The 14,176-nt window shown below is 36.2% G+C and overlaps 2 protein-coding genes across 6 annotated transcripts in view; one reads left to right on the top strand and one right to left on the bottom strand.

Moving 5' to 3' along the window:
* The first annotated feature begins 5,440 nt into the window (after positions 1-5,440).
* LOC145225167 (E3 ubiquitin-protein ligase MARCHF5-like) lies at positions 5,441-9,241 on the top strand. Its single transcript, XM_080091837.1, has 6 exons — positions 5,441-5,749; positions 5,811-6,016; positions 7,027-7,157; positions 7,630-7,814; positions 8,385-8,547; positions 8,860-9,241. The coding sequence occupies exons 1-6, from the start codon at positions 5,580-5,582 to the stop codon at positions 8,980-8,982; spliced, it is 978 nt and encodes a 325-aa protein (XP_079947963.1). The 5' UTR covers positions 5,441-5,579; the 3' UTR covers positions 8,983-9,241.
* Positions 9,222-14,176, bottom strand: part of LOC145225166 (adhesion G protein-coupled receptor A3-like) — a 34,575-nt gene continuing 29,620 nt past the window's right edge. For 3 of the 5 annotated variants that reach the window (XM_080091832.1, XM_080091833.1, XM_080091836.1), the window contains 5 exons: positions 10,796-11,052; positions 10,593-10,733; positions 10,408-10,523; positions 10,133-10,344; positions 9,222-10,021 (listed from right to left, as the gene is read on the bottom strand). In XM_080091832.1, coding sequence (XP_079947958.1) covers positions 9,480-10,021; positions 10,133-10,344; positions 10,408-10,523; positions 10,593-10,733; positions 10,796-11,052 — 1,268 coding nt within the window. In that variant the 3' untranslated portion in view covers positions 9,222-9,479. The remainder of the gene's footprint in view (positions 10,022-10,132; positions 10,345-10,407; positions 10,524-10,592; positions 10,734-10,795; positions 11,053-14,176) is intronic. The other 2 variants (XM_080091835.1, XM_080091834.1) reach the window with 2 other exon arrangements.

Here is a 14,176-nt window from a genome sequence, read left to right on the forward strand (position 1 = left end):
TTTAAAAATGTATATTTTCGGGTTCGGGTTTTGTTCCGGTTCGGGCAAATTATCCGGTCCGAACCGGTTTGCGGTTTTTAAACCGGTTCAAATTTTTATTTGTTTTAATTCAATTCCACCCATCATCACCCTGGCCTAATCAAACTCCAAAAAAATTTTGCCCGAGCACTATTAATTTTGACACGCCCTATAAGTGTTATCTCGCGTATTTTTCAGTGCGCTGTTTTGAAAAAAAATCACAAATTTAAAAAAGACCGCATTTTTTTAGTGGTTCGGTTCCGGTTCGGGTCCAACGCCAAACAAAATATACGGTTCAACTCCAGTTCGGGTTTTTGAAAAATCGTAATTAGCGGTTCGGGTTTACAGAAATTAACCGCTCAAACCGGTTCGCGGGTTCGGGTTCAGTTCCGGTTCGACTCCCTGGTAATAACCCATAAATACGCGCAGATTGGCTGTGATGTGTGTTAGTGTAGGTGCGGCACTGGGAACAGACATGGGGCCATTCGAATGCAGGTTTTGCCACCTTCGTGATGTATTCGAATGATTTTGGCTTTCGTTCGATATTGCATGAATACAATTCGAATAGTTGATGTTATCTTTTGAACCAACAATTCATGATTACAAAAGCTTGAGTAAATCTATTCGAATACAATTCGAATTGTTGTTGGTCCTTGCCAACCTAGGAATTTGCAAATTCGAATACACGATAATTTTTTACGAATAGCCTATAATTCGAATTGTTGTCGGCCTTTGGCAACGTAACAATTCGTGAAATCGAATTCATAACTAGAATTTTACGAATACAATTCTAATTGTCGATTACCTCCAGACTAGGAGTAGTCGAGAATGTGTTGCCACATATTTTTGGTTACATAAATGCTATATTGTTACAAAGCTCGCAACATTACGTTGTTCTCAATACATGACAGGTGAAGCATGTTTTAAAAGCAAACATATGTAAATTTGGGGAAATTTGTATGACAGAGATTTAAATCAGTTAAGCTAATGTGGTAAAACAAAGCTCGTTGGTTTACATTTTTACAAATTAATTTGCAATTCATAAACCCAAACCTTCCTTTTTGTTCGAACACTCTTAGTTTCGGGGCGATTTTGTTTCCTTTATTTTCCGTACAAATACCCGAATCGGTGCATTCAAATCGTTTGCTTCTTACAACACTTGAACAATTCGTGAATACAAATAACTGAAATCAATCATTCGAATAGCTACATCTCAAATATTACGTAAGTATTCATGTATACGAATACATGCTTAGGTGCATGTATTCGAATAGTATTCGAATTACATGTCGTTGTTCTTTGGTCAACTATTCATGAATACAAATACTTGACATGTTTTATTCGATTACAATTCGAATTGATGTCAAAAACATTACGAAACAATTCGTGAATACGAATACTTGACTCGCATTATTCGAGTACAATACGAATTGCTGCACTTCAAAAAGTGCGTAAGCACTCATGAATGCGAATACTGCTTTGGTTTATTCGAATAGTATTCGAATTACATCTGGTTGTTTTTAGTCAACTATTCATGAATACAAATACTTGACTCGGTTTATTCGAATTGCTGTCACTCAAATTTTACCAAAGTATTCATGAATCCGAATGCAGTCATGGAGGTATTCGTAAAGCATTCGAATACAGGTGTATCATTTCTTCCGCTGGGATGGAAAACAGAAGTTTCTAAAAATGAAGTAACTTTTAGGTGCACTATACTGTACAGTTAGTTGCCGAAATATCAACTAGCACTGAAGTATATAAAAAACAACAACTATGAACATAAGATTTCAAAAGCAATACTACAAATAATACAATGTAGTCCAACAATTCCGTACCCTGTTGTTTTATTTTTGCCTTTTCTGAACATGTTTAACAGCACAATTACGAGATGAACTGACTCTTTCGTGACCCCTTTGTTTCGCGGAAAGCTATTGTTACTTACATTATTAGCTTTTTGTATCCCGTTGTTGTTCTGCGTTCCATGCGAGATCGAAGCATGTCTTTTGACTCGTCTAGAAATGAAACCTTGCATAATACTTTACTTTTTTCCATTCGTGGAAACAAGATGGCTTGTGTTTTGATCAAAATAACTGATATTATTCGAGCCATTTCGAGATATCTCTTAGTTTTGCTCTACCACTGGATCGAAAATTGCATGCGTATCGTCCGAAAAAATAGAACATGTTCTATTTGTTCGGATGGCCTTGCGTTAACGTCGTTTCGTTCGTTTTCGGACAAAACGCATGGTTCGCATTCTGTGTATATACGTCGACGGAAGGCGACGGACCGAAATTTACGCGCGTATATGCATGACGGACGAAAACGGACCGAAACGGATCCTGTGTACCGTAAGTAGGCTACAGCGCAATCCAGGATTTATAGAGATCAGTGGGTTCGGTTTAGGTTTTCAAAAAATGTATATTTGCGGGTTCGGGTTTTGGCAAACTATCCGGTCCGAACCGGTTTACGTTTTTTAAACCGAATTAAATTTTCATTCGTTTAAATTTAGTTCTACCCATCATCTACCTGGCCTTCAAACTCCTAAAGAATTCCAATCGTGCACTGTTATTTTTGATACGCCCTACAGCTGTTATCTCGCGTAACCTTCAGTCCACTGCTTTATTTTTTTTTAAAAACACAAAATAAAATATGGGGTTCCACTCCGGTTGGGGTTTTTAGGAAATCGTAATTAGCGGTTCGGGTTCGGTTCGACTTTAATGAAATTAACCGCTCAAACCGGTTCGCGGGTTCGGGTTCAGGTTCGACTCCCTGCTTAAAACATCGGGTTGCGTATCACGCAATGCTGGTCCAAAATTAGATAGTTCCGCTGTTAACTAAATATTTCGTTTTGATTTGTTTCGTCATTACCCCAACAATTTTTTAAATATTTTATTTTATGGAATTTTAAATTATTTTCAAGGTAAAACATGACTTACGAAATATTAACATTGTATTAATCGGCTGATAGAAAGCAAGCAGTAATAGAGTGCGAATATGTGTGCTCAGCTCTTCGTGACAGTGATGCACACAGAAGTTTCGGTTGGCTGAAACATTTCGGCCGACTACGTTGTTTTCCGATGTTTCGGTTTCGGCCCCAACTTTTTAGAAAATTCGTATAAAACCGAACTTTTTGATTGCATGAAATTAATGCCTAAACTTTTATTTTCACCAATACGAAACAGCATAAATTGACTATTTGTTGTAGGCTATCTACAAAATACTATCCACGTTGGCTGCAACATATTCCAAGTTTAGTAAACGTTTATTCAAGTTTTTATGAAGAATAAGCAGGTAAATTTACATGAAAATAGCAACTTGACTTGCAATATTACACTGGAATTTTAGAACCCGTAATTTTCATTCGGAAAACAAATTCTCGTTCAAGCTCTCCAGTTTGTAAAATCAGACAATTGATGTGTTTTTCCCCATACACGCTGTAATGGCTGTGTAATAAATTTTGGACACAAAATGGCTCCATAGGTTTTATCGCGACCATGCCTTTATGCTTTAAGACAGCATAGACTAGGGTTGCCATTCGTCCGGATTTTCCCTGACATGTCAGGGAATTTAGTGTTTAAATCTGCGTCAGGGAGAAATGTTAAAATGTACCTAAAAGTCCGGAATTCAAGAAAAATTATTTGTATATGTTATAAAATTAATGTACCAACGGAGAAAGTTTCTAGTAGATAGCTACAACCGCGTCTATACCATGAAACGATAAGAGGTAAACTGGCGGCGCGCAGGTTAACGTACCTGTTACTGTTTGATGTGTGTGCGCGCGTAACAATACCTGTTTGTTACTAGATGTTTAACAATATGCGTTAAATACACAAATAAAATTCCGCGTCTCAACAAAACACAGCATTCGAAGCTACATGAGAACGTGGGAACTTTCATTTAACTGTGTACCTATTATGCAGGGAACTAACTCACAACTAAAAGTCGAATGCGTGAGACATCAGAACATTTTTACAGTGGCATTTTTCTTCAGATTTAAAAAGGTCCTTGTGACTCCCATCGTTTAATTTTTTGGTTTAAAAAAACTTAACTAAACAAAAGCGTGCGCAGAAAGTTAATTGACAAGGATCAGAGTATCGTATGTAACGTTTTCTCGTGTCGCTGTCCGTGTGACTTCCCAATATTCTAATTTATTCCGGAATAGAAGTGTTTGGATCGCAAAAATGGTCAACGCAGCGGTTCTCAGACTGGGGTCCGCGGTCCTTTAGGGCATTTTGCGGGGACCTCGAAAACGTGGAAGTAATTCTATATCCTTATTTGGCGTCAGTTTGTGCAACTGGATAAGTTGAAATCAAAGTTCAAGTGAAAATCGACCGTCTCCATTGTTAAACAATAGGCTTTATTGCATACCAACTAACAAAAATGCAATTGTTCGCGCACAATTGTAATGTTTTTGTCCTGTCTGTGATGTCAGATTTGGATCATTGTTAATCCTGCAATCAACTTTCGTTTTTCTGAAATACACACTCAGACTTACGTCAACACATTGAGACTTAAAGTTTGAGAAAAACTGGGTTCACGCAACCGAGATAAGTTTTGTCAGGGATTGTGTTTCATAAAATATAGCAACCCTAGCATAGACCCCTTCATAGACCTCTATAGCAAGGGACCGCGGACCCCGGGTTTGAGAACTACTGATATAGATAGACTATGGTCGTGACATCGTAGGAAAGGATATTGGAACGGTTGAGAAACACTGACCTGCAAATAAAGAGGAAAAATATAATTCAATAATCACTAACGATAGAGGAACTTTTCTTGTTATGCCACCGGAGGCGTTATGGAGTTTTACTGTTTTCAGAGCTCGTATATAACATAACTATAGATTTAACACGAATATTGCAAAAGAGGACATTTTATTAGGATTGTTTAGCTTTATTTCAGGTATCCTGGCAAAACACTGTTTGTGTATGTAAGATAATCGTATGCAACTGCAATCTTCCCAACTTAACTGCTGATTAATTATATGATGAAACAAGAAGTACACTAGATCCTCTCAGAGTCAAGATGATTAATTTTTGCTTTCATGTGTTGTCGGATTTTTATAGGAGCCAAATTGGTTTTTAAGTTTCAATTCCAGATTCACCAGAGCCCACAATTGTAACAAAGCATGGATAGACCTATAGTGTAGTGTTATATCTACATTCTACCCTTCTACAGTCTACACCAGTGGTTCTCAAACTCGGTTTTCGGGGCCGCATGCGGCTCCCAACTACTCATTTTGCGGCTCGCACCAGACCTCAGAAAACCACCAAACATTTCTATTTTAGCTTTCAAAGTAATAATCTTTAGTGATTTTCTCAAGGTTTCGTTTTTTGCGGCTCTCTACACACTTAAAAAAATACCATTTGGCCCCGACAATAAAAAAGTTTGAGAACCACTGGTCTACACCATTTTCTTGAAATCAAGATTTTGTTGATGGACTGTCAGATTTTAAGTTATTACTTATTTTATTTGTTGATTTCTGAGACAAGAAAATTGTCTGTATGTACCAAATAACAACAGAGGATTAAAACATTAGGGAAATCTAAAATTATCTCATGGATGAATCTGATGCTGTGAACCATGAAGTAGATAACAATTACCTTTCACCTGTTGAAGAAGTGAGTGATAGTGTGGAGGATGATTCTGATGCAGTTGAAATTGTTGTCAGTGACGAGGATGGTTCAAGTCAAAATGATTTAAATGACTCAGAAAATCCTGACCTACAGTAAGCATTTTTAAACTATCTTGTGTAAGTTTTTGTTTGTGACAGTATTTTGATTTCATAGTAAGAACTGCTGGGTGTGTTTTGGTGGTGAACAAGATGATGTTGGGGCTGAGTGGATCCGTCCATGCAGATGCAGAGGGACAACAAAATGGGTACACCACACATGTTTAATGAGATGGGTTGATGAAAAACAGAAAGGCCATGCTTACACAAAAGTTTCCTGCCCACAATGCAATACAGAATATGTCATAATTTTCCCTCCCTTTGGTGAGTTTATTTTTTAAAATTATTTTTCTTGTTCCCTTTGTACCTAAAAGGCATATATTTTGATTTTAGTCACTTTTTCCTCCCACGAGCTCTAGTACATAATTCAAATGTTCTTTTGACAGATCTTTTGACAGGCGTGTTATGTCATAAAAATGAGAGTGTGCACTTTTAATTTGAGAATTTAGAAAGATTTTTACAGGTGCTAGATAAGTATACTGTTGTGTCATGTGTTTTGTTTAGCCGAAGCATGAGTGCACAACTTTTACATTATTGGCAGTGATTTTTTCACAATATCTTGGATACTTTTGCCCAAAAATCCAGAATATGCCTTACTTTAGTTGCAGAATTAACTGATAAATTACTGATTACATTTTTGTGATGCTACCATCTCTACTGTTATGCTTTATATTGCCTGTTTATTTGGCATTTTTGACTTGAAATGAGCCTACAAAGTGTATGACATATGTCTACTTGACCTGTAACATTTCTCAACAACTTCTAAAAACCAATTTTAGAAGCCAAACATATTTATACGATGCCTGGTTGCCAATACATGTTGTTCCATCAATTTATGTTCAGCGGTTAAAATAAGCCCACTATCCATCTAAAATGGCTCAAACTATCAAATTTTAATTGAATAGGAATGAAATTTAGGCAGTTTATAAGCATGTTGTGTTGGTTGCATTCCTTGTGATTCAGTCAAGCAAATAACTAACCACTTTTAAATATACAATTAAATATAATCATAAATGTAATAAAGTTTTCAAATATGTGTCTAAATCCGTTCAAAATCAGATTGTTAAAAATGTTTACTGTATGTTCAATTTTCTCATTACATCTTATAAAACACCAATTCTACACATAAAACTGTCATGCTACCATGGAAAAAATATAGGTGATGTCCTTGGAAAATTTGTGCATGTGCAATTGTAATCTGGTGAAAGCTACCTTTTTAAGTCATTCAAGGATAAAATACTGTTTACTGAGATAAAATGTTTACATTTTCTCAGGGAGGATTTGTGGTGTGATGATGACTGTTGACAGATTAATTTACAAAGCCTCACCAATTGTTGCAACTGGTGTACTTCTTGGCTCTGTATATTGGACAGCTGTGACATATGGTGCCATTACAGTTATGCAGGTAGTCACAGTGTGACGAAGTTGTCCCATACAGTGTTAAGAACTGTTTGTTGTACTACCATGTGTCTTTCTGATCTGTCAATGTTTGTAAATGTCTGGATTACTCTTGAAATGATTACTCAAACCCAACTTGAAATGTAGAAAACTGTACCTATCAGCTTTGCAGAGTTGTATTCTAAGGTTTTACAACAGGTCATGGTCAAATATTTTTATCCAACTTCTTCAATTGGTGTTTCATAAATCATTAAATAGGATATAGAATATATAAAATGAGAAATATATAGGAATGCCCCCTTTCTAGTTTTACTATCTCTTTAGTTTTCACCAGCTGTCACACATGGCATAATACGATTCATGTGCAAACAAATACGGTGAATATTTATTTGTAAACATTATAGTTCTGTAATACATTGAAAGCCACCCTTCTAGTTTTACAAGATTGGGTCCATTGGTGCCAAATTGTTACTGTACAGGTTCTTGGACATAAGGAAGGACTTGACATGATGGAACGGGCAGATCCTCTGTTTTTGTTAATTGGTTTACCAGCTATACCAGTGGTTCTGGTGTTGGGTAAAATGATTCAGTGGGATGAATACCTTTTGAAAATGTGGAGGCGACATTCACATAAACTACCGATTTTAAATTACATTTTTCCTGAGTAAGTACTGTATATGTTTACAATTTTTGTCCCATGAAAAAGCATGGTCACCTAAGTGCTGGTCAAACTTTATCAAGTACAAAACTTTCTATATGGACAAGCTAACTTTGTAATGACAAAAACATGTTTAATGAGAAATGTTTGATTATTTTAATGAACACAATTGCTGTATAGTATGTGTGAGCATTGGATGAAGTTGCCAAGTTTTTATTTTACAGTTAACACAGAAGCCCACCTGTAAGAAGCAATGACCTTATTTTTACACAATGAAATTTTATGCATATTTTTAATTATAGATAGTTAAAAAGCGTAACTGCATGGAACAATATATTACTTTCTAAGGCTAAAAATATGCTGAATGCAGACATGTCAACATATCTTTGTGCAACAAGTTTCTTTACATCGCAGCTAACATTTTTGATAAAGTTAAAATGTGTGTAGAATTTGGCAAACACAGTGTGTCTGTGCATTTTGATAACTGTCTCGGTCAAATTAAATTATATTTCAAGTTTAGTTTTATCTTTGAAGTATGTACCCTTCCCTAAAACAATTTGATCTGAAATTTTTAAGGGTGGAACCAGGAACAATTCGTCCTGTACCACAAGAAACCCCAGCCAGAGAAATCAAGTTTACAAGAGTTTTTTGTGGTGCGATGTTTTTTCCAACTGTTGCCACCATTGTTGGAAAGTTCATGTTTCGTAAAGTTGACGGAAATTTGCAGAGAAGCATATTGGTTGGTGATATTTACACGTCCTTTTACACTTTTTGAAGAAAGAATGCTTAACTTATTCCAAACACACATGTTAGTTTTTATCCAAAGTTTGAGCCATGTTTCTAGTTTGTCCTTTAGAATTAAAAAAATATTTACACAATATTAATGCTGTTACTAATCTGCATGTACACATTTAATTTGCTTAAACAATCTTGTAGGTCAAATAGGAAGGATAATATATAAAGTGGCAATATATATAGGAAAGCCATATTTTTAGTTTTTAAAACTGATTTTTGTTTCCTCTGGCAATGTTAATTAAACTTTGCTTGACAGGGAGGAATAGCATTTGTTGCTATCAAAGGTGTGTTAAAGATCTATCTGAAGCAACAGGTATACACCAGATTGGGAAGGCGAAGAATAAACAATTTCAATGGAGATGATGGAACTCCAACTTGATTACTTTGAACTTGTTCTAATTATTTTTTCACTTAATCTGCTTTTTATTTAGAAATAGATTTTAGTCCTAATTGTACAAATAAGATATTTTTCATATTTTGATGTTTGATGACCAATGGTTTTGAACAAAATTTGCATTACACATTGGATAAGCATATTTGACAACTCCAGCTCCTTTTTGGTACATTTAAGCTCTTTTATGATTTTCTGTTAAAAACTGTTTACACTTATTGTAGAAATACATTAAGAGTGCATTGTATTTTAAAAAAATGTTGCTAAGAGGTAGAAAACAAGCTTAGCCAGATCTGATGCAAATCATGAAAAATAAAATCAATATAAAAGATGGGCAACAAACTTGTGATCAGTAACGTGATAAAAAACACATGTTTTTACATTTTAAACCTTTTCTTAATTTCCCGGCAGTATTAGTTGAGACAATATGTACAGATGTACATCATAAAAAAAAGCACATATAAAACAAAAAAAGCTAGGCAAGGTTAGACACTTGTTTCATTTCGCAAAGACGCATATGTATGGTCATCAAGGAAAGGAGAATGTGAACTTCCCAAACTTAATAAGTCCTCTTCTGATTGATGAGATGTATTAAATTCTATGTCAAGGGGATACAGATCTTCCCCATGGGAAACTCTTTCAAGTTTAGGAGGGACATGCATAAGACCCAAGATATCTGTAGCAGTGAGATAACCATGACTTTTGTGCCCTGGGCATGTCTTGTTTTCTGCAGAGTGTTTAAAAGTTGATATGTTTGCTTGATTCTCACTTGTTTTCCCTCTTTCTGATTTTTTTCTTTGTGGTACTTGGTCTTTACTGCTGGAAGGAAAATTTTTCCACTCATTTTTGTCTGGCACATTTTTCTTGTAATAAGCAATAAGGTTTGGATTTGCAACACAATCTTTTGTGCTGTTTTTTAAATCAGTTTTGATGGAAGTTCTTGTGTTATCCCCAAGGTAAAGTTGTACATTTTGATCGGAGTCCACTGAACCGTTGGATTCAAACAAACTAGTTGTTTTTTCTTTCCCTAAAAATATTTTTAACTTCACACTTATTGTTTGACAGCAAAAATGATAGTTGGCAATGAATAAATAACATTTATACTAATTTTGTGGTTGTTCAGAAAATGCAAACTCACCTTGGCTATCAAAATTTAGGGGAACTTTTGGTTTGGCATTTGTAGATTTGTGACCATTTAAACCAAGCAGTGATGTCCTTTCACCATTTTGTACACGCTTGGTGAGTAGTTGCACATCATCACTTAAAGAGTCCTGAGCATGTTCTCTTAACACTGTTAACCTTGGTGGTTTTCGCTTTTTAGCATCAAGTGCCTTTCTCATTTTTTGATACCTAATTTTCAAGAAAATGAATTATTTGAATTGACAATTATTTTGCACTGGGGGGATGTTATACCTGTTATAAAGTGCACCATTGTCTAATTTTCTTTGAGGTTGCTGCATTATAACCGGAATTGTATGCATGTTTTGTCCTTCCTCCAAACTATGGTCAGTCAAATTATCATAATGCTGCTAAAAAGTTTTTTGGTTTAGGTCTTACGCATCAAAGACAGCTGTAGACAAAATTAATCCAATCTGCACCTGAAGGTTGGTAAGTTTGATAGGCTTGGTTTGATTTTTCATGTATCCTTCTCTGCAATAGTGATGCTCATAATGGTAATTAGGGAACTCTGGCAAATGCTCAGTTGTGTCTTGTACCAAGTAAAGGTTGTTAACTGGATACTGTACCAAAAAAGTAAGAATGTTTACAAAGCAAATACAACTATTGAAACTACACAGTTTACATGTTGAGATGAAGTCACACTGCTTTGAGCAACTTTTCCTGTGTTGTTGTGTTTTAGCTCCTTTTGAGTAAATTTGTTGTGCACAGTTCCTGAACTATACATAATGTATGATGAACCATAGTGTCTGTTTGTGGAATGAACGCTGGATCTTGGTGCATGGGAACTATGGTGAGATGTGCAGGTGTGATGTGCAGCTGACAAATCACCACTTAGCGATGCTGTGTTCAAGACTGTTTCAATGGTTGCTGGGTCTGTAACTAAAAAGTACAGAACCAATACTTAACACTAGAAGGGTGGCTTAGCACATATTACCCTTGCATATACACTATAACCTATTTTGAAACATTAATATATTTTCTACACTTATTTTATATTGGATCCCACACGATGCACTGTCTTTTATAACCTTGGTTGTTTCTGCAAGCAGAAACTCATGGGTCCCCCACACATACAAAGTTGTAAATAATGCATTTCAAGAGATAACAATGAGAAAGTTTGGTATTGTAAGGTCAAACACAGTGATCAGTACGGTGCATCAACTAGAAAAGTGGCTTTCTGATATACTTCTATACAATATTTACCAATTTACTACATACACAATTTTATCTACACATATGATTGTTTTTGCGAGCAAAAACAAATGGGTCCCCACATGCGTGTTTATGCGGATTTACAGTAATCATTATTGTCATATAATTACAAAAAATCAGTAAAAAAAGAACGGGGAAAATACTTTCAATTTAATCTCTTGCTTTGACCTTGATATTGTGGTTCAAGTTCAGTTTTTAAACACAAATTTTCCTAGAAAGCCTAATTGTTATATTAGACACTATATATAAAAAAGTTGTTTGCTACAAAGGTATACATAACAACTTGTTTTTCACTTAACTTTGTTTCGCAAAGACGACCGTTTAATGACCTTTTGACACTGTTTTTAACAGCATGCAGTCCTTAGTGTTCAACAATACCGTTTAGCCTAATTTATACATGACTTAAGTACTGATTCTTGAATTGATTTGTCAAAAAGAAGATAAAAAATTCGTAACTGTGTTGTGATGCCTACAAGTTGACCTTTAGTGACCCGTGGTTACGCGACGGCCAAGCCGACAACGAGAATTTAAAGACTTTTTATCGTGGCTTTCGAAAAAGTGAAGTTTATTTTTTCATATTTATGCTGATCAACAACGTTTTGCCTGACATAAACGAAACCGAAGTACGTTTATCGAGTTTAAATTACGTCTTAGGTGTAAAACCTTCGCCAAAACTGAAAATCTCTGTCTGTCTCGTAAAACGTCTGTCCGGACGTCAAGCCGAGCACTCCCGCTCTGCCGCCTTAAGGCCCGTTTACACTGTGCTTAGCGGCGCCTACGATTTTCGGTGCGTACCTAAGTGTACTAAATAACATACCCGATGTCATTTTTAGCTCACAGTGACTGTCGATGGCCATAAATCACCACATAAATTTATTGTTACCTATTTTAGATTCGAAAAAGCTTTGTATGAATCTAAATTAAATGATATTTTGTCAGTAAACATGATTTTGCATCTCGTTAATCATACAGGATTGTTTAGGATGTTGTTGTATAGATTTATGGCATGTTTATCTTACTTTCATGTTTTTATAGCATAAAGTCCCCTGTGCTGAGTAGAATGTACATTTTTAATGCACTTAATTACAATATTTAAACACAAAAAACACAACATTCAATCCTAACAATGTAATAAATACTTAAATTTGAGGCAAATAGCGTACCATCATTTATTTTTGGCAAATGAACCAACTTATTCAAATCACATACCCGCACACAGCGATAATACAAACCGTTTGCGCAGGTTCAAGCTGCTACGCTCGGTAGGCGATCGCTCGCTCATTTCTACGAGACTTGAGCGCCCGAAATCAGTCAAGCGCGAAGCCAGACAGAAAAATGAAACAAACAAACTTACGCAGATTTGAGCGAGCGCGATACGCACAGTGTAAACGGGCCGTTAATCGTAAACCAGTGAATTTCTCCCTTTGGACTTATATCTGACTGATAGCGTACACATATTATGGGTTGTAAAGGTATCTGGCAAAATTTTAAACACCAAACGAATACAATTGTTATTTTTTTTAAATATTTCTGCACCATAGGGCTTGTATTTCTGGCCTTAAACTAAAACCGAATATTTCGGGGTTTAAAGGGTGAAAAATGGGTGAATCCGAAAAAAAGACACAAAGTTCTTTAAAAAACCTTACATTGCACCAAACAACAAAGCATGAAACTCCAAAATGCTGTACTTTAGTCAGTACAGCCGTTTTAAAAATGTTACGTTTTGGTGTCCTGTGGGTGAACCGCTGGGTCAATCGGGGTCAAACTTCAGGAGGATCAAATTTGGATTATTAACTACCGTCTTTTTCCGTGCATAATGCGACCTCGTGCATAATACGCACCCTAAAAATGGCATGTCTAAGCTGGAAAAAAGACTGTACCCATGTATAATACGCACCCAAACTTTGACTCTTACTTAAGTCCGTAAACGTAAAATTATTTCAGAAAAAAGATCATCTTTGGAAACAACCGGATGTTATTCTGCCGGTCAGTATCACTGCGCATGCGCTAGCAAACTCGATAGCGAAGAAATGTTTCGGATTTGTGTAGGGTACATTGTGCCAGCAAACGAGCAGGTGATCGAGCAAGCGTAGAGCATTGTGTTCGTATGGAGCGTGTTTGAAGTGAACAGCAGCCATCTTGATGAAACTGCTAATGAAACTGTGAATTGAAACTAATAGGTAGAGAACTCTCGCTCTTTATATAGCTGACGCGTCTTGCGCATCGGATCCGAATTTCCGCCGCCGAGTTCGAATATCTAGCGCCATATAGGTGTCGATTTTTAAACTAGTACTGTAATGGCGGCCTCCACATGATATCCGGTCTGAAATGGAGATTAAAAAGCAAACAATATTTGACAATAACACACCATCAAGGATTGCACCATCGCATCAAACGATCCCCAGATTTTAGGACAATAAATTAATTAAATTTTGCGCATTATGCACGGAAAAATACGGTAACATCTCTGTAAATTTGAATAAATTTAAAGCACTCTTTCTTGACCAAACGCGTCTCACAAACCAGCGTTAGACAGAAAAAAATTACGGACAAAAACAATATGTGTCCCCTTCAGGAAAGGGGACCCATAATTTCTCGTCATACGGTTGAAAATGCCATTCACAAACCCGCCCAAAAAGGCGCAACCCGCACATGAAAAAAGCCCGCAACTCGACGTCCAAAGTAGCCCAATTCGGTGACAAAAGCGCAACCTGGCAACACTGTTCATGTGTGAAGCAGAGGCATTTTTTCCATGCGCCACAAAAGATAAAGATATGGCGCCGATCGCGGC

Source organism: Phallusia mammillata, chromosome 4 (assembly GCF_965637545.1).
Source record: "Phallusia mammillata chromosome 4, kaPhaMamm4.hap1.1, whole genome shotgun sequence".
NCBI lineage: Eukaryota > Metazoa > Chordata > Ascidiacea > Phlebobranchia > Ascidiidae > Phallusia > Phallusia mammillata.